Source organism: Habropoda laboriosa, unplaced genomic scaffold, assembly GCF_001263275.1.
Source record: "Habropoda laboriosa isolate 0110345459 unplaced genomic scaffold, ASM126327v1 scaffold28, whole genome shotgun sequence".
In the NCBI taxonomy this organism is placed as follows: domain Eukaryota; kingdom Metazoa; phylum Arthropoda; class Insecta; order Hymenoptera; family Apidae; genus Habropoda; species Habropoda laboriosa.
This window is the reverse complement of record NW_017100174.1, coordinates 572,580-593,014: the sequence shown is the minus strand read 5'-3', so window position 1 is coordinate 593,014 and position 20,435 is coordinate 572,580. Positions and strand designations below refer to the sequence as shown.

The 20,435-nt window shown below is 38.0% G+C and overlaps 1 protein-coding gene across 1 annotated transcript in view; it reads right to left on the bottom strand.

The window, feature by feature from the left end:
* Window positions 1–20,435, bottom strand: part of LOC108578783 (phospholipid-transporting ATPase ID) — a 41,439-nt gene that overhangs the window by 5,147 nt on the left and 15,857 nt on the right. Inside the window, exons 2-7 of the mRNA XM_017942178.1 lie at window positions 19,436–20,343; window positions 2,556–2,614; window positions 2,203–2,415; window positions 1,555–1,760; window positions 1,325–1,480; window positions 557–1,199 (exon numbers count right to left, since the gene is read on the bottom strand). Coding sequence (XP_017797667.1) covers window positions 557–1,199; window positions 1,325–1,480; window positions 1,555–1,760; window positions 2,203–2,415; window positions 2,556–2,614; window positions 19,436–19,469 — 1,311 coding nt within the window. The 5' untranslated portion in view covers window positions 19,470–20,343. The remainder of the gene's footprint in view (window positions 1–556; window positions 1,200–1,324; window positions 1,481–1,554; window positions 1,761–2,202; window positions 2,416–2,555; window positions 2,615–19,435; window positions 20,344–20,435) is intronic.

Genomic DNA, 20,435 nt, shown 5'->3' with positions numbered 1-20,435 from the left:
TGCGATTTTCATTTCCAGTTAAATCCTTAAAAGTATTGTTAGATTATATCTTTATTTTATAGCATTGAAGTTTTAAAACAAAGATATTCTTTCTTGATAACAAAAGCGTGAAACGAATGAAACTGATATATGAAAATTTCAATGCTTGATGATTTCAATTTATTGAACATAATTATTCGTGACTTAAGAGTATAATACCACAAAAAGTTCGAACTCAAGTAAAACATTTCTTTCTTTCTCTTTTCTTTGAAAAAACAAACTTGTCTGTCTAAATCAACAAATCATCTGTATTTCTCGATGTAAAAAACGTGTACATGATGGAGAGAAAAAGAAAATCAAATCACATCGATGCAGTGAAGAATATTGTAATCACAATGCGTCTCGTTGCAACGATAACAAAATGTTCAACTTAGAAGTAAAACTGGTGTACATTTACAAAACATTAAAAGCTAGAAAAAAGACGATCGACTTTGTTATATAACAAACAATCTATTAGAAACGTACCCCATCATTCCGCATCGAGTCTGGTTACGGATAGAAAGATAAACAGACTCACCTCACTTAAATCGACGACTTCACCGGTAACTTCATCGATAACGTCCCCATAACATTTTCCTGCCACAGAACACTTGTTAAAAGTCATGATATTCTGTGTCAATGTTCCGGTTTTATCGGAAAATATATATTCTATCTGTCCCAACTCTTCGTTTAATGTAGTAGTCCTTGCTTTAGCATGGGTGTTCGTAGGTGCATAGTACATCTCTTCGTCCCAGTTGATCAAAAACGATTGAACGAATCTGATAACTTCGACACTCACATATAAACTGATTGGCACCACTGTGTTCAATACGATAGCATAAGAAAAGAACACAAGCAGAGCGATCACTGTGGCACCACCCATAGGCTCGCTAGGCACCAACGAGTCCCAAGGTAGATACACTTGGAAATAACGGCCGACAAGGCTCTCCCAAATACCACAGCCGATCATACAGAACAAACACATAGAAAGTAAAAAGAACACTATCCCGATGATGAGAAGATTCAGCAGCCTATCTATAGAGGTCCTCTTAAATTTGGTCTTCCCTGAGTTTTGCATCAATTTGGTATCCTTGCCTGCAAAGATGACCACACCATAGCACCACTGCGTGTTTCTGAGCACGCAACCTCGTAATATAATTTTGTCGTTGTCCAATGGGTATCTGTTAATTATGCATACGAGAGAAAAAAATGTTTTAATTTACATGATTTTGTATCTTTCATTTTTTAAAGGTAATAAATATCGTTTTAATTATAAAGAAGAAGCGAAAGAGAAGGGTACACTCACTTCCGTGCTTTCCACGTAAGAGTACCATCAAATTTATTTAACAAATTATTAGGAGTTTCACAAACAATTTCCCCGTCAAATTGACCGATCAATTCGTGGTTATCCATCATCTCGGCAGTCTCAGCTAAACACTGCCTACACTTCAAATTCGTCTCCCTAAAAATAAACATCGTTGTCATTCTATTATTTTTGTTTTTCTTCAAAAGAGTGGATAAAAAAGGTGTACTAACCCATCTAATTCTGCGGTTTCGATATAACAAAGACCATTTGGCTCACTAGTAGATAAAAGAAGGACGTCGGCTGCAACGAATTGATCATTCTCCATTCTAATTACATCGCCTACTTGCACTTGTGACCATTTTTCCTCACGAAGACTAGTACCTCGCAACGTTTGTGACTTTCGATTGTTCACTTGCGAATCGCTGCTGTGCCGTTGCTAAAAAAGAAATAATGAAAAATTATTAAAAATTCTTCACGCGTTAAACTTTTTTTAAAAGTATACGTATTTCAATCGTTATTTCACGCAAAATACACCGTTCGCCAAAACAGTTGCAATTATCTAGAAATTGGGGTTGCACAAATCTGGAAATTATGTTTTTCGGGGTACTCTGAGGAAAAATGACCTTTTTTAAATAAATTAGACTTCTTTTAATAAATAATACTCAAGTTCGAAATAAATAAATTTCAGTAAATTAATAACTTTAATAAGTAAGACCTTTATTAAAGTAAATAAGACCATTTTTAACCAAACTTTAATCGCGTCTCCCTTTCAAAACCCCAAACAGCATACGTAAATTTCACATTTATACGATTTCTCCTTAAGGTCTCGCAATTTTCTTTGGCGAGCGGGCGTATTTCACAGGTTCGGCGCAACTTACGAAATCGTCGTAGGCATCTTTGACGGCAGTGAGCATGAGCACCCCTATAAGGGGTATGGCTGTAGTGATGGGGGTCAAGGAGGAGATAGCAGGGATGATCTGAAGCACCAGCAGGCATAGGAAGTAAAAGTTAGCGAGCCGCTGAAATTGCTCGAACAAATTTAATGGTAGGAACGTCAGAACCGAATACTTGGACGTCTTGATGTAGTTGTTCTGCAAAGGAAATAAAAAAGTGAAACGCGTCCCGTCGTTATCGGAGACACTTCTTCGTGGTATTAATTATTGCGTCGCAGAATGGAGAGGGAAAAAAGAAAAAAAAAATTAGGAATTGCAGAACCGTATCACGATCTTACCGCATAATTAAACTGTGAGTTAAACTCGCGATTATTGGCGCGAATTCTCCTCTCCGTTTCTGAAAGAGAGAAAAAAAGAAACGATATTGAATTGCGATAATTATAAGGATATTGCAATGTGGCTCTTTATACATGGAGAAAATCAATGATTCTCATTAAACGTTATTCTCTAACACGTTTTTTTCTTCCCTTCTTCTTCTTCTTGTACAATAGTAACAAATGAGTTTATTACAGTTTTTCCTTTTCTTTTTTTAAATGTAAATTTAATCATCTCTTCTTAATTCAGCGAATTGTGGTATATTGTTCGTTAATGTTAACAGGTAGAATTTTCTATTGAAACGTGACTAGGACAAACGTACAAAAGATAGCGGAAGTTCCAAGTAAGTATTACACACGAAGGAAGTTACTGAATGAGCCTTTCTGCACCGCCAAACTAAATAACAATCGTGTGTTTCGCACTATTGTACAACCGTAATGAATGAAAGAAACAATAACAAATGATTTCTGAATTAATCTTCGAAAGAGAACTATAGAATGTATCCACACCCTCGTGAAAAAACAATGCTTTTCGAGTAAATTTATATTTTTCTTCATTCATTAAACATTTTGCGTATAGAAATTTTGTCAATGCCTCATTAGTGTCTTTAGCGGTGAGAAAAATTGAATGATTACAAAGAATAAGTAAATTTCAAACTCCCGATAAGAATCTTACGTTCCTCCGTGTAGTATTTCGATGCTGTAATACAGAAAAGCGGGAGTAAAATGATAATTGAGGAAATGGAATTTACAATAATTACGTTTCTGCAACACAACTTTGTTGCGCAAATGCAGTTCACACGTACTTGAAGACAGGCGGCCGAACGGTCAACAAAATACAGGAATCTGCCGCGAGTATATAACGGCATAATTAAAATTAAATAAACGAAACGTTGAATCGAGACGAGTAATGCGAACTCATTTACTGTGATACAGACGCGGAACGTTGGTCAACTGCGTTCAGGAATCACGGGATTGCATTTTCCAAACAAAATGGATTACAAGATTATGTAGGGACAACTGGGACTGAGTAATGTGCAACAGTTCTTTTTGTTTCTTTCTCTCCCCCGCCCCTAACGCTAATACATTATCGTAACAGTTTCGTCGAAATTGACGATAAAATGTACAAATGTTCCTACTTTGTACAACCACCTACGTAATTCGATTGTAATACCGATGTAAGCTTTCACAACGCGACGACATGAGTTTAATACTACCCTTTGTACAAACAATAATTTCCTCTGGCGTATTACAAGGTGCTTTGGGCAATATCTTTACTAAAAGTACTAATGAAAGTAGTAAAAAAGTACTATTTGATTGAAATACTAATTTCATAATGCAGAATTTCCATTTTTGGAATTTATATATATTTCTATTTTTTTTTTAATAAGGTTTTTTAGCAGTAAAGCTTATTTATTGTAGAAAATAATGTTTTGTCATGGTTCATGGCTTCGTCAGAGGTCTGAGGACATATTGATAACTGCATCTAGATTAGTGCATTATCGCTACATCAATATTTAGACAAAGTGTATATTCTGTACTATTCTCTCTTTTTTTTTTTTTATCGAAAAAGCAATGACTTTGTTTTATCAGACAAGCGAGAAATACTTTATACTATTTTATTGTGTACAATGTAAGGGATGATATATTTGATATTCTCACAATGCAGGTTTTTAATATGAACATGTACCGCGAAGTGTTTTCCTTCGTGATGTCAATCATAATGCTGGCAAAGTCTCAATATTTTCTAAGAAAAAAGAAAGGGCAATACAGCTTAAAATATTTACATAAAGTGTACGGTATTCTACTCTACGTTTTACCGCAGTCACAATAATGACCTCATTCTACCAATTACATAACACGTACATTTCACTCTGCCATACGTAGGAGAACAGAATTTCCAATACTTCCATAACCTATATTCGCGACGTCTGCATGGTGTGTCGTCGTATGGACGGTATAATTCAGAAAAAAGATTGATTCTGGATGAGAAAAATAGGTGGAATATGTACCGTAACATTTTTCTTCGTGTAAAACACGGTTTTCCAGTGAATTAATGTTCGAAATGTCATTGAATATGTTCGCAGAATAGAATACTCGGTACGTAAAATTTATTAGTAATAATGAATTTTTCACTCGGGAAATATTTTCAATAATTTTTCTCGTTAATAAAGCACAATGTTTCCACGAAAAGGACCCTTTTGTTTCATTATTGATCTTTCATTGTCTAATATGATAAACAGGAACAGAAATACAGGCAGTCTGCAGCGATGCCCATTAAATCGAAGCGTAGGTCAGGCCACGTTTAAGTGCACGCGTACTCGAATGTGTTTCCAACATCGATTTACTCGAAAACAAAACTTCGCCCGAGAAAATGTTACTTCACATTTTCCACTTATTTTTCCATGCAGAATCACCCTTTCAATTATATTTCCAATTTAGAGATGTTTTATATGTACGTACATGTGTATATTCTCGAAATTTTCCGATCAAATAAGACACAGAACTAACATAACCTCAAAATGGTTGTTTAAAAATGCGCAACAAAATTCAGATTTAACGCCTTGGAACGATTTTAACAGAAAATGTTACGAATTGATTAACACGTTAAACGTCAGTTAAACGCTTTAATTTTCAACGAGATATTTTACATTACACTCGTTCGAGAGTGTAGAATATTAAAAATCCAATCATCTGCACGACGACATTATTGGTGACTCTACAACGCCAATGAAAATTAACACGTCGAATCACAAATCCGATTATAGGATAATATCGTGATCAAATAAGCTTTTAGCTATAACACCTTCATAGAGAATTCGTGGATCTTAATTTAAACTTTCAACTGAAGTGATTCCTTTTAAAAGAACTACCTTTCTGTCCGATACTTGCTAATTTTACTCTTTCAAACCCATTATCAATTGATCGAGTAGATCTACTATCTTTCACCGAATTGTATTTCACACACGTTTTTACAGATGAAAACCTATTCCTTTCTTTACTGTACCTTATTAATTCAACACGTCCACTGCCACCGGAAAATCGATAGCACGCTGGGCCGCATTCTGGACCGCATATGCTGCGTCGGTGGCAGCGAACGTGTTAACCTTTAACACTCGGTGTATTTTATGGCTATAAATACCAGCAACTCGGAGCAATATTAAGACTTATTAACAAATGAACATATAATGTTGAAATAAACGCAAAAAAGAGTAACAAATGATATTTATTGAAAATATAGATTTTATTGTTACAAAATAAGGTCACAATCCGTTACAATTATAAGCATTTAATTTTTCAAATTTTTCACGGTGCGTTCTCGTAAAGTGCCCGCCGAGTGTTAAAGGTTAGTGCAAAATTTCTTCAGAAATGTTTCGTGCAATCTGGGTCATTAATGGCCCAAGCGAAATTTCACTCTTCTATTTTTTCTTCGAAACGAATTTTCATTTTTATTGAAAAAGGTGACTTAACGAATGATTCTATAATGTAGTAGAGTCTTTTATAAGTGTCTCAGAATTTTTTCACATTTTTCTAAAGCCTAGAACAGTAAAAAAATTAGACCTAGATCTAAACGACCCATCTTGTCTACCGGGTGTAAAAAAAATGTTTGCCTGCGTAGGGTTGAAACTCAAAAAAATCTTAATTAACCTAAAAAGAAATCTAACCTAACATAACTCCCACTATAAGAATCATCTAAAAAAAGAAAAAAATCTAATCTAACATAACCTCCATTATAACAATCATCTAAAAAAAGAAAAAAATCTAACCTAACATAACCTCCATCGTAACAAAAATCATCTCAAGAGCTGCAAGTAATCTCATCTCGTTCGAAAGCATGTTACATCCATCGTCGAAAAAATGGAAAATTCTCGAATTGTGAGGGACTCACCGCTGGAAAAGAAGGAAGTGCTACGACCGATGCACTCGGTAGCGGGCGGCGAATTCGGCGGCGCCGAGGATGAAGAGGACGCAGCGGTGGTCGAGCGATACCTGGTGCCCTTCCAGATCACCAATTTACCCAACACGGTGAGCAACGATTCGCGAAGGGTGTTGTGCCTGCTCGTGCCACCCAGGCTGCTGGACGAGTCCCTCTTTGAACATTCGCCGACTGCCTCGACTTCGTCCGAGGACGAGGGTAGATTCACCACCGTGTGCACTTGCTGCTGGCTGTCGATAGACGGGTCATGCGACAGCTGTTGCAGCTGTAAATGTTGCTTCTTCCGAATTTTTCGACGTTTCTTCTTCTTCCGTCTAGTACCGGAGTTCTCCTCGTCGTTGCAAACAGACGTGGCGGTCGTCGATCCCTTCCGGCAATCTTCCACGTCCGATTTCGTGGTCGTGCACGCCACCGAGACTTTGTCGGCCTCGTCGCAGTCCTTCACCTTGATTGTCACACGACAGCATTGCGTTACACGCTTCGCCGTGGAGGCGTTAACGATTGGTCGAGGACACCCCGATGCACCTTTTTCGTGGCTCCCTGTGTGCTTGTTTCTTTTATTTTTTTCTTTCTCTCTATTTCGTCGTTTTTCTTTTTGTTTCTACTCTTGTTCTCTCTCTCTCTCTCTCTTTTTCTCGATTCTTAACCCTCTTTCTAGACTCTTTTGACGCGAACGTGCCGCGGGTAATGCGGATAAGTTTCATCTATAGATTCATGTACGAGTTTAACCTTTTCGGTGTGTACGAAATGTGACTGGCAAAGATAGTTGTGTACTTTTATTTTTTCAATAGGAATTATTTTACAGTAGTTTCTTTTTTAATTTTCACCTATTTTACGACGATAGTTATTTCGATCGATCTTTTCGTTCGATTCCGATATTAATCTTTCTTCTTGTTTATAAAGTACGAAGAGAGGAGAAAAAGAAGAAGTGACAATTAGAAACGTTCTCTAAATTTGAATTCAGTCCAAAAAAGAGTTGTCATCTCTGTGCCGTAAAACGTAAGAGCGTCTAAGCGTTGAGCAAGAGCGGAAAAGGTATAATTATAGATCATGAATATTCATCGTTCACTTTTAAACCAGTTTATACCTTGGAGCGATTAGAAGGAATCGGTATTCTCCGTCTGAGCGACGATTCAAAGAGGAAGCCATCGCGCCCGTAAGGATCGAATCTCAGTGGAATAGAGTTCAATAGGGATTTAAATAGATTTAAACAAGAGTAATCGAACAGTATTCGTGGTGAATCATTAAATGGTAGCGATTTCTATTTTCCCCTGATGTTTGCCCAGCGGCGAAGAGAAAGGAAAACAAGCTGACGATGCACAGGCTACCAGGAGATCTATTCTGTCGAAAGGAAACCAGAGGCAGAAATGCCGGGTACAAAGAGGATTTAGCGTTTTCTGAACGCGTCCTTTTCGAGAATTCGTTTTCTCGATCGCGACCGGATAGAGGATCGATTTAAATCCCTATCGCCGCTCTGGGAAACGCTATCTCGAAAATTTCATGAAATCTCCGAGGACAATGGGAAAATGTATGTTAAATATCGTCGAATATTCCTAAAAAGCGTAAAATATATATGTGAAAAAACAAAAAAATTAATAATTTTGACAAAAATTTGAGAAAAATATTTATCTATAAAAATACTGTTCCGTATGACAAAAAAATTAATAATTTTAACAAAAATTTGAGAAAAATATTTAATTACGAAAACGCAAAGAAACGGAGATAATGATATTTTTAGATTAATATTTGCAAAGCAAAATTTCTAATTCGGTTCGAAAATTTAGCCAAAACGCCTACGTTTCTTTTGCACCAAGGAATTTATTAATATGATTCACTTATGATTCAATTGATGAAAGAATGATATAACGCCTCTTTCAAGTGGAAACAATCTAGAAGAAAAGCATGTGCTTCTGTCTGAATCGAACCAGTCCGTATTCGCGATGAGTAAGTACGTGTCTGTTTCACATGTAAGAAATTATCGATACTTTCCACTTTCCGTATAGTAGCCTCTGTCTGGCCAGTGGTGCACGTCGTGTTCGTGCAACGGGTATAGAAAAATGATTAAATATCGGCGTCGATGCTCCAGAAAGCGTCGCATTTGAAAACTGGTTCAAAAGTGCGGGATAGTAGAATGGCTCTGGCTTGGTCGCGCGCAAAAATGTGTCACGGACAGTGTGTGAAACAAGTCGACAGACTTTTCCGGCGTCTGCAATAAAGCCGCGATACGCAGATGACCGTAAAGTTGAGTGGCTATAACGGATCTTTATTGTGTTATACAGGCCCGTTCGAGTCGCTGTGCTTAACGCCATTTATCGAGAATTATTATACACCGTTAAGATATATGTACGTATTTCATACGTTGCCACGACATCGTTTCACCCCTCTTAATCTCCGCTTAAGACGATTAGGGAATCGGATTTCTGGACGTCTTTATATCTTAAAGGGATTGAAGTCTATATATACCTACGGTCGGTAAAAATAAATGCCAATTTGAACGTAATCGCCTGGAGATCAAATAAAAATCTATAATTGCACTATAAAAATTTAAAAAATTTGTATGTTAACGATAATTGACGTAGAAAGAGGGTTATTTCGGTGATAATAAGTGTAATTTTTAATGTAAATTTGATGTAGGTCGAAGATTGATCAAAATCTAGTGTATACAGTTTCGAGATCTAATATCGAGGTTAGTAGGTTCAAATTTATAGATGGGCAGAATTTTCGTTTAAAGCGGAGGTAACTGATTTTCGTTGGAGTGTAGTCCTACAGAATGATCAGAGTTTAAATCGATCTATACGCGTACCGTCGAAGCCATTAGTCGCGTGCTTTTAATATGGTAAATATCGTGGATCTATTGTGTACTTGACACAGTAATATTTCTGATTTAACCTGTATAGTAGTTGCACGTGTGGTAAAATCTGCTGAATTTTAATGTGTCGAAATTATCCTACGAGTATTTTTTACCAGTATAAATATAAATGTTCAAATTTCAAATTACTATTTTTACGTTGCTTTTACTCTCTCTCTCCCTCGAGTTAAATCATTTTTTTTTTTTATGGTAATAGAAATTTATAAGTCGTGAAACACATTAAAAGTGTATACGATAATGTTGAAACACAGTACTTGTGAATGGTAATAAATCTCTGAATCGACTTGTACTACCAGCATGTAATCCAATTAAAAAATTGTTCGAGGTATGCTTAACTATCTTGTATAATAATGATCAAGACGTTCAAATCCCTCAAATGTTTATTCTTGCAAGCTGGTTTATGTTACATATAATGGTCATATTCATATGCAACAAGATTAACTTGCGTGAAAAATTAATGGGGGAATAAACGATGAAAAAGCCATCCGCGATACAACGAAGATTTGAACTCGGGACCTTCGGTTTAACTAACTGACGCTTTACCGACACACCTATTTTTCACTTTAAAGTGTATTTTCTCACAATTTTTACATAACCTACAGATGACTTTAATTAATCGTTTCAAATAAAAATTTAATTTTAAAGTTTAATCGATTTTAGAAGAGGCGTTTAAATTTCCTTCGTTCGATCTGTTTTTAAATTTGGAAAATTGTACGGTGCCACGTAAGGATTCCACTGGCGCAGCAATTTGTACCTTCATTAATCGGATTCCGACGATTACCTTGAACGTTGTGCTATGTATGGTTGGCGCACATGGTCGCATTGACATATATTTATCGGTCAAATTATTAGGGCTGCGTGAAACAAATTTGACCACTATGCTGGCAATTATTTCGTTCATTGTGCTTATTAAGAAGTAACAAGAACAGATGGTCCAATTAAAAAATATACAAGATAGTTAAAAATAGAACGCTCAATTCTTTCTTGGACTTTCGTACGAACGAAAAACTGCTAAATTTACAAAATATTTATACCTTAATATTTTTTTGCAAGAATAAAGTACCATTTTACATAAAAAAAAAATTATCGATTTTGGTCAGTAAAAAGAAACATAAAAAAAAAAATATTTTCGTAAACCGTTGGTTTCATAAAAGCACTCCAATTTTTTCCATCGAACTTGTTTCCTTCTGCACCAGCAAAAAGGAATAACAAAATGACCTTATTCCGAAATATTATTCCGTCCGTTAAAGAAAGAAAAAAAAAGTAGAAAAAGAAAACAGACTTCATGCACATATCTACGGTAGACTGCATCATATACCGACTGCGGGTTAATATATGTCTAAGCGAACCGTTGTACGTTTCACATACATACTTCTATATAATGTACTCCTCTCTTTTCATTTTAATTATTATATCTGATGTTCTGAGTTCGTATTTTATATTAATAACGAATTCAGTATTAAAATGTCTTATTCAACGGTAAAGCAAACGCAATGTCTTCAAGTGTGTCAATAAAATCACTATCCATGAAATAATTTTAGAAGTTGCAATGCATCGCCATTACACACATCCTTTCCCTTTTCTCATTTGCTATTGGCGATAGGATTTGTGTACACTTACGAGTCACTTTATTCTCTTTCCTGTATTTTTCTTCTGAAAACTGCGTACGAGGCAAATACGCATTCGCGCAATGTGTTAGATACATAAACACCCGTAAGACGACGGAAATTTATGGGACTTCCTCAGTATCGGGATACGTAAACACTTACTGCTGCATACGGTATAACACAGAGACAGTGTGCAATGCTTACATTTCAAAGACTCCTATCAAATTTATGATACACAATGAGATTCTTCGAAGCTGAATGAAACGTCGTAGAATACTTTTTTGACATTAAAAAAAATTTTGCTTTTAATGTAAAAAAAAAAAAAAAATCAAATGAAAAAAAATCGAATCAGACATATTCGTAATTAAATCGTAATTCGTAAGATCAGAGAGAAACGCAGTTGGGAGGTTTAGTTGCAGTGTTTCTAATTTTATGGGGTAACTTGATACACGTTAGGGAACCACGTAAGAAGTGCATTGATCGCCAAACGGCACACGAGAGCCAGCGAACGGAAATCCAATGAAGATGTTCAAAAAACATACAAGCTTTTAACGACCAAGAAAGCTCAACTTTTAACTACTTCTTAAAAATTACATTACGCTGGTTTTATCAATTAATAATAGCAACATATATTCGAATACGAAAAATTCTGTATAATACACATGGCTGATATATAATACAAACGAAATGAAGCATACGATACAACCCCAAAAGCACATTACGATATTTATACAAAATTAATTTCCATCGTTATGCTCGATTATGCTATTTTTAATATTTAATCAATATAAAGCAAGTGCTGATTTCAATGGGGAAAACGTGTCACACGACGATCATGTAATTGGAATATGTATATGTATATAAAATAACGATCATTTCATTGTATTACCAAAGACTAGCATACGCTCTACCAGCGCCCTCACACTAATTAGTTCCGACTTCCGGCAAGCATTTTTTCCCCGGTATTCTTGCCGAAGTCATCGCGCGACTTCCGTTCGTCGTGTCCTCGAGAGGATTGGAGGACTCACCTCGAAGACCTCGAGTTCCAGCGTGTCAACCTCGACGCTCATCGTCTATCCTACGCAAACTATAAACCTTCTATAAGGCCAACCTCTTCTTCCTCGTGGCACTTTAGCCGTGCCGACGAGACGTTGTCCGCCTCGCCTCTTACATATTTCCACCTGGATCCCTCCTCTTCTTCGTCCTCGCGAATCATTGCAGGTGCAGGACGGCATTAGCCCGTTAACTTCGTCTTCGTTGAATCACGATACCTATTTATTATGGCGTTTCCACTAATCATCCGGTGGTCACGTCGTTTAATCGACATTTTTCTCCCAGCGATACCATGTAATTATTTTCTTTCCTCTTTTCCCTCGAAAGAATCTCGGTGTTCGCTGTCAAATAACTTTCGAACGAAAACGATATCGAAAAATTCGATCGTCTTATTCCACGTATGTTTGCGTTTCGCACGATGGTGGTAATTAATCTGCGAGAAGTTGGCCAGATTGGTTATAACCGTTGTTTACGGGGTCGCAGCGTGATTCCGCGTTCCTGTTGTTTACTTCTACAGAAGCAAGGAGAGGGAGACGAGCGTTTTGGACTGGTGTCACGTGACAGTACCGAGGCAATGTTTTTGAGACGAAAGCTCGTAACATTTCAGATCGTTGAAGGGGGCACTGTAAGAAGGCGCGAGTTTCGAGAGGTCCCTAGCGGTCACCGCGGGCTTCCTATGTGGTTCAAGGGGGTTTCTGTAAAGAAATCGTTCCTGTCACGTGATCCTGCGTGCATATGCAAGGATTCATTTACTTTTCCGTTCACTCGTAAGGTGTCTTTAATGTCGATACGTGGGTGGAAATTAGAAAACGATGTTGTATACCGTTAACGTTAAAAAGATCGAATTGCTCGATCGTCTGGTGATACGTCGATGAAGCACAAGTCAGAAATATCATGTTATTCTCGTTTCAAAAAACAGGCGCGTTATTAGCACATTAACCTGGGACGGACGAATTTACTTTTATTCCTGTTTAAAAATACATTCGAAAATAAGAGTAGCATGACGTTCCTTTTCCGTTCCCTGTCATGATTGATTCTCGGGAAATTTAGGTTAGAAGAGGATAGTCGCTTGTACTCGAAACGATGTTGGACATAGTTAACGTATCCTACTCTTCAGATTAGGATTTAGTTCGTAGATAAAATATTTAGTTAATTACTAGAAGACAAGTGATGCAATTATCTCGAGAAATTGTTTCTCGATTAAATCGTTAACTTTATATGGAAAATGAATAGGGAACGCAGGTACTACACACGTATGCACGAAGACGTTGCGTCGTACTTGTGTGTGCGGTTACGTATAAATTTTGTACTTGTTGCATGACATGTGGGTACATCGCTCAGTTACAAGGGATCGATATATTTAATTTATTATCAGGAAATTTCAGACTTCGACGTTAATAGAGAAAATTAAACGGAACATTGTTTTCTAACATAAGTACATATACATGAATGGGACCACGGTAACCTATTCTTGAAACTTGTTATCAACAACATGGTATTGGACTACCAAAAATATAAATCTTTGCACACATTATTGTTAATTCAAACAATATCGCATTTACCTATGGAAAATAAAAATTAAAAATCTTCGAAATATACAAGTTGTAGAAATTCCAACGATTATATTTATAGCTATAGAAAATTTATTTCGAAATCTCTGATCTCCTACAAAAATATATCCCGAGAAACCTGATTGCAAAATGACGTAAACCAATGACGAAGATCTTTACTTGCTCGGTAAAAAAGAACTATTATCCAAATGACGCAAGAAATAAATCAGGTGTATCGAGGTACACACTCGCGTGTCTCGGAAAATGAATTTCCGTCTCGAACGGTCTTGCGTGCACGTCTCAATTGCACAGTCATTCCCGATGACATAAAAGGTGCAGAGCGCTACGATACACCGCACGGTAAATAACGAAAATGTATGTGCACTTCTACTCGACAGATAAGATTTCCCCGGTTGAAAAAGACGCACGGAGAAACAGGAAAGAAGAAGGAGAAGGTCCAGTCCAACAATGCCCCCCGTTGATAGAGGGAGCACGCGAGAGCGAATACTTCGAAAGCGACGTTTTCTTTGCTTGTCCTTGATTCCGCATGCACGAATGATGTCAGCGCGCATTTGACCAGCCGCTTTCGGCGTCTATGAACGAAAATATCCGGTATATGTGTACTTGCTGAAAATATTAGCGGTTCTTGGTGCGTCTAGATCTATACAGGGATTTCCAGGGAATCCATGGCAGAAAAGAGCAAGACCGCCGTCGCTAGCCGATCTCCTAAGACGTGAGCTACGATAATGGCTCTTACGTAAGGCGCAGTGGTTCTCAAATGGCAGTGAGAATTGTTCTGTTGACGCTTTCAGGAAAAATGTCTTTACGGTAATAACATAGCTAACTTGTACATCACGAAATTTATTCTATACGTAGAAGCACTGAGAAACTATTTCGATGTTGTACGCATGCGCATAGTTTACCGAACAATAAATCGGACAACGCGTGTAGGCGCACGCACCGAAACGCTTCGCTAGTATTTAATTCGTGTTGATATCCTTCGAAGGCTGTGAATCAGATCGACTATAAGATTTCTTAATGTGATTTTATGCTACGCCACCTTTCGATACGAACAGTAAACTGATTGTCCTCGAAATTCTCCTTGGTACTGGATGCGTTCGATATATTCGCCCGCACGAAATCGAAGCGCAATCTCGATGTAGTGATGCAAAAACAAATGTACACATGATGGGGTTCCACACGCTTGGGGCAACCGACCGTTCCACGAATCTTTTATCGTTCCTTTCTTTTCGTATTCGTGTGTATGTCGTGTATAGGATGAAAAGTCATTTTTTTTTTTGCTTTTACTTGTTGCGTGGTAGCAGCCATAGGCTAGGCGAACATTTTTAAAACGCCATGTTCTATTTTTAACGTATGGAGGTATTAATTCAATAAACGAGACGCATTAGTACGATGTGTTGTTAATATACTGCAGATCGAATGAATTATACTTTAACAGACGTATAAAATTTTAAAAAAAATTTCTAACTGAAATCGTACCTAACCAAGCGTCTATTAATTACGACACAACACAACCGAAACCTGCAATGAGATTCTTCACAATTCACTTGAAATTTGCCTGAAATATATAGTCTCTCACTGCTTCAATGATAATGGAAAACCCAGGATATCGCGTTTCCACGCCCTTTTTCTATTACGTTATTTCGCTTCAGAAATAAACCCGAGTTCGAGAGGACTCTCTCCGGCAGATTGTAAATTGGTTTTGGAAAAATGAGAAATCGTGTCCGCGCCACCCGTAAACCTATTTACATTAAAAACGAACGAAAAAAGAAACACCGAATAACGGTACAGTTTCTTCGATACCTTTTTACCATATATACTGTCGTAAGAAAGTTTTGGGCACAGTAGTCGAAGTAATTTTTTATCTTTTACAAAAAAAAAATTAAAATACTTATATCCTAAAACAATTAACATAAAAGTTATTCCAATTGCAAGTTTCTTCTTGCTTTAAGTAGTATCCGTGAAATGTGTGTGACGTATAGTAAACTTTTTACCAACAGTGCAACACATATATGAAAAGAAAAAGAAAATTTAATTTATCCTGGCAGTCTTTCGATTACGAAGAACCAATAATACGTCATATTTGCCGGTTCGATCGACTCTTGGAAACATAAGACTTTTCCAACCCTATACAATTGTTATATAATTCTCGTTTCAGGCTGCATGTAAGATAACGTCGCTAAAGGCCATCCCTAAGATGAGGCGAACACCATTTGCAAACTTTTTACGTTTTACCTTAGGAGCAGCCGGTCTTAAATCCGATAGTTGGCGCTGATCCAGTCAGTTCGAGTTATCGATGTCAACGAGAAATATCCGTTTAATTGCAACGTCGCGACTGCAGGGTATAAAGATCTCGATGTCCGTTTCTTTTTTGTGGATGACTCAAGGAAAATAGAAAGGAAAAAAAAAGTTTCTTTTTCCCCTTTGCAGGCGAAAAGGAATGTCAAATGTTAATGAGAATGGGAACCTGCAGACGTTGCGTCGTGTTTGGAAAGTCTCAAAGAATCGGGCGACAGAAAACAAAAGGGGTCACAATCCCAATGACGAACGTAAGAGGTTACACAAACCGTGAGTTTTTCTCATTGGTATATGAGAGAAATTTTAACGGAATTTAACGTGCACGCGGCGCTGCAAACGCTTGTAACTAGTTTAGCGAGTCTTGAAACAAGAAACGACAAGAAAACATACATAAAAGTACAAACGAGTCCTTCGCGACGGGATGTTTGTTTCAACTTGTGCGCGGTTATTGTTAAAATATCACGTAATTATCAGATTGATAAAAATATAATTAAATGTTATGAAAACACATTTTTTATATTTCTTGAGGAAATTTCATTAGATAACAGTTGAAATAAAAGATTATATTCATTTCTGTGATATTGACACTTAAAATTGCACACTTGGACGATTGAGATAATTTTTTTCACGCTCTTTAAGTCTATCATGGCGTGTAGCGGTCACGTTGTGCCAGTTTGTTTATCATCGGGCATCTATTCATTTATGGAAATGGATACGCAAGGTAAATTAATAACATTGCACGAAATATTTATTCTTCGTGACGTCCCTAACGTTCGTGGCGTTCCACTTCGATATTTCAAGGCAGGGAAAGCTATGTCGGCTTCCTGGGGCTGAACGCCCCGTAATGACTCAATTTCTTCAAATCCGTGAAGGAAAAACGATTACCAACCAATTAAGAAAGTGCTTCATGGGGCTAAAGCGTTTAGCATTCGATTTACGACTATCATTAACCGTGATTAAAAATCTAGGTTTTTTAAGTTCTAATTTTTGGATTTGTAAATACGCATGTGCTAATTATAATAAAAGTGACTAAAGTCATGTACGTTTCATTTCGAGATATTTCAAATTGGGTATTTTTACGTAGTAAAAAAGTGTTTGCTGTATTGTCAAAGCATTGAATTTGTAACTATTTTTCGACTATTTTCATGATCGTAGGTAATTAAAAATGCTTAATACTTCATTTTCTGACGAAATATTGGCAAAATGTATTTTTCAATTGGAATTTTTAAATGTTTAAAATAAATGTAATTTAATATCCTCGTATTTTTCGCGACTATAATTTCAACATGTTATGGGGGATAATAAGAAAGTAAGAATATCAGTAACAATCATTGACACCGACCGCAAGGAAGTCATTTACGGGTAGATTTACATTTGCCTAGGAAATTGCTAAATGGGCGCCGTCTCTAGCGTCAAAGGTGCTCGAGAGGCAATCCCCAAGTGTCCGTTACACCCATTTCATTTCTTTTGTATTACACCATTAATAAAATGCTAAAATAGATGGACAACTAACCTCGTTTGAAAAGAATTTAATAACGCGCGTCTGACCGTGTTCTAAATGCACGACTATAGACGATAAATAGGCAACCGTTCGAGCGAATATCATTGTCTATGGAAAAGCTCTTTTTTTTTTTTTTATTGTACGAACGGATACAGGGAGAGAACGCAATACGAATTAAAATATAATATCTGTCAACGAGCTCGACAATCCTAACAGGTAGGCAAATGATATTTCTGCGGACATTTACTAAACGACTACCGAGTAATGTTTCATAGACATATGTTCACGTAAGCGTTCGTACTTATCAGATGTCTCGTATCGTTGATCATTCTGACCGATTACCGGCTCTGCATCTGGTAACTAAATGTCATCGACATATAACGTTTGATCGTATCGATTCCTGGTCGTTTCGTAGGATAAACGATAATTCTCTAAATGCGCAATAATATCGTCTCCTAATTTCCTTCTATCGACATTAATAGACATATAGATGATCCTTTTCTACGGCATCGTACCACCTTCGTTTTCTTTTAAAGGGAATCAGGTTACCTCGTTGTTTTCGCTGTCAGTGCAAGGGTACGGGCGGTCGAAGCGCCCGCGTCGACGAGGGCGACGTCGTTATAACGATCGTCGTTGGTAAGCGAGCGTATCGAGGCCGTTTAACGTAAATCTCGTAACTAGAAACCGTTCACACTCGCTTCACGCACGTTAAAAACGTTCGAAACGCTTTCCACGCTAATCAATACGTTCGATGAAAGATGCTTCTCTTGAAATATGGGAGCGAACTGAGAAGATATAAATCCACACACACAGAACCAGAGTGCCGCACAATGTCGTCGATGACAGCAACCTAGTAGACGATTGAGAGATACACGACACTGGCAAGCTCGGTGTATATTTGACGATTTTCACGGGAAACCGATGAAGCGGTGCATGTTGGGCGGGCACCGTCTATCGTTTCGACCGATTGTGGAACTTCGACACCGGCATTCTATGTTTTCTGCCACTGTCATCACTGCCGTCACCATAACCATTACATCTGACACCTCTGAGCGCGAGATTACGCGTAACCGTGTACGGAAAACGATCTGTGATCTCGCAAGTCGCACTGCCGCGTATATCTATATCACATTTCTCACGCACTGCACGAGGGTGCCGTTGCACGACAGCGTGCTTTACACTTCGAACAGCACGACGAAGAGCCGAGTCGTCGAACGAGGTATTGTTCGATGATCGTCGAGAGACTTCGAGGCGTCGTCCCTTGACGGCGCCACGAGTCACCTCGCCGGTGGTGCCGTGAAATTTCAAGGCAACAACCACCGCAACGTGTATTGCAGGGAAACATCCACCATTCGGGGGTAAAGAGGATTGCTACGTTAGCGATTGTCAGAAAGAGTAAACCTTCGGAATTCGAACACGTGTTAGGAAGTTAAGTCGTGAAAATTCATGCCGCCCAATGTTTTCGTTGATCGCGATGCCATTCAGATATCGAGCATGTTCCATAGAGGGAGTTAATTATCATTGGGTAAACTTTAAACGACAATGAGATTGTGTCAGGAGAAATTTATTAATAAAAACATATGTTCCATGTACACTTAACCTTCAAACTACGCACAGTTTCTCTGTTTAACCTACAAATATGTGACAAAGTTTAATTTACTTCAGTTTTGCACAATTTTCTCATTGTTTACCCGCGATAGTGTGGAGTTATTAAACAGAAAGAAATATGTTGTGTACTTGTCATTTTTCATAAAAAGATAATCTCGATTTACGAGGTATGTACTAACCAACCGCATAAATCACGGGTTAAGCGTACACATCTTAGTACTCGTATTCAAGATACGTTTCTCGACTTACATACGATAAAACATAGTTTAAAATGAGAATCATTGATCGAATATAAACGAACCGATCATAATAAGATTACATCAGCCGGCGTCGGAGAGTTACCTGACGGTTCTCCGTTCACAGAAGTGCATCGGTAATCAATTTAATGAGTACTACTCACCTTGCATAGGACGCGTGGCAGCACTGCGCGACATTGTTTGCGTGGTCTATTAGGCTGCAGCTCGTAGTTAGGCGCTTTTGGACGGAGTAGTAGTCTGTGGATATGTTTCGCGTGGAAGGTGACTCCTCTTAAAAGTACTTTCCCGGCTCGGCGACGATTCGCAACGACCGGTGTCGTAAAAAATGCATCAAATTTACGGCACGACCGCCGTGGTGTAAAAGTGTGGGTAAAAAAGGACTTGCTGCCACCGTACGTTGAGAATATTATTCCTGCGTACGTTGGTACGTCTATTCTTCTTTTTGATGCTGTTGTTGTTCTTGTTCGAACGATGGTCCTCGTCAATGGACACCAGGAACGACTGGCGTTTCTCGATGTCAGTATCGACGACGTTGTTGTTGTTCCTGTGTAGTTCTTTAGATCGTTCTTTTTTCGCGAACGAACCGGTTCACCAATATCACCGTGTACGTGGTGATATTGTAGAATCGGGAATTGTTTCAATTTACGATGAAAAATACGAGAGAAATTGAGGCACGTGTAAGATAACGATGACGCGTAGGTGGTCGTTTCCGTCGTACGAGGAGCATCAAGCGGCGAGGTACGTCCCGATATTCGACGGGAACGTTGACGAGGATGCAGGACAATGAATGGCGCCCTTACGTTCAGGTTGGATATTCTGCGGCTAAATAATGGTAACAGGATATCCGGTGTGGGGGGTACGGAGGGTCCTTTGGGGGTGGCGTCCATGTGGGGTGGATGGTCACCTCCTTTCTTTCCTCTCTCCTACGAGCCACCTCCTCCTCCAGGACCTCCTCGTCAGGGTGCCCCAGCTTTTGGTGTCCGAGAACACCCCTCCTACCCGTCGCCAAGTCTCACCTACTCCCTCCCGCACGGAACTTTGCGAGCACACGCTGCAACAGCAAATGAATAAACGTCCAATTAAATATTAGTTTTTAATTAATTATAACAAAATTAATTTTAGTGAAATTTAAAACATTCATTT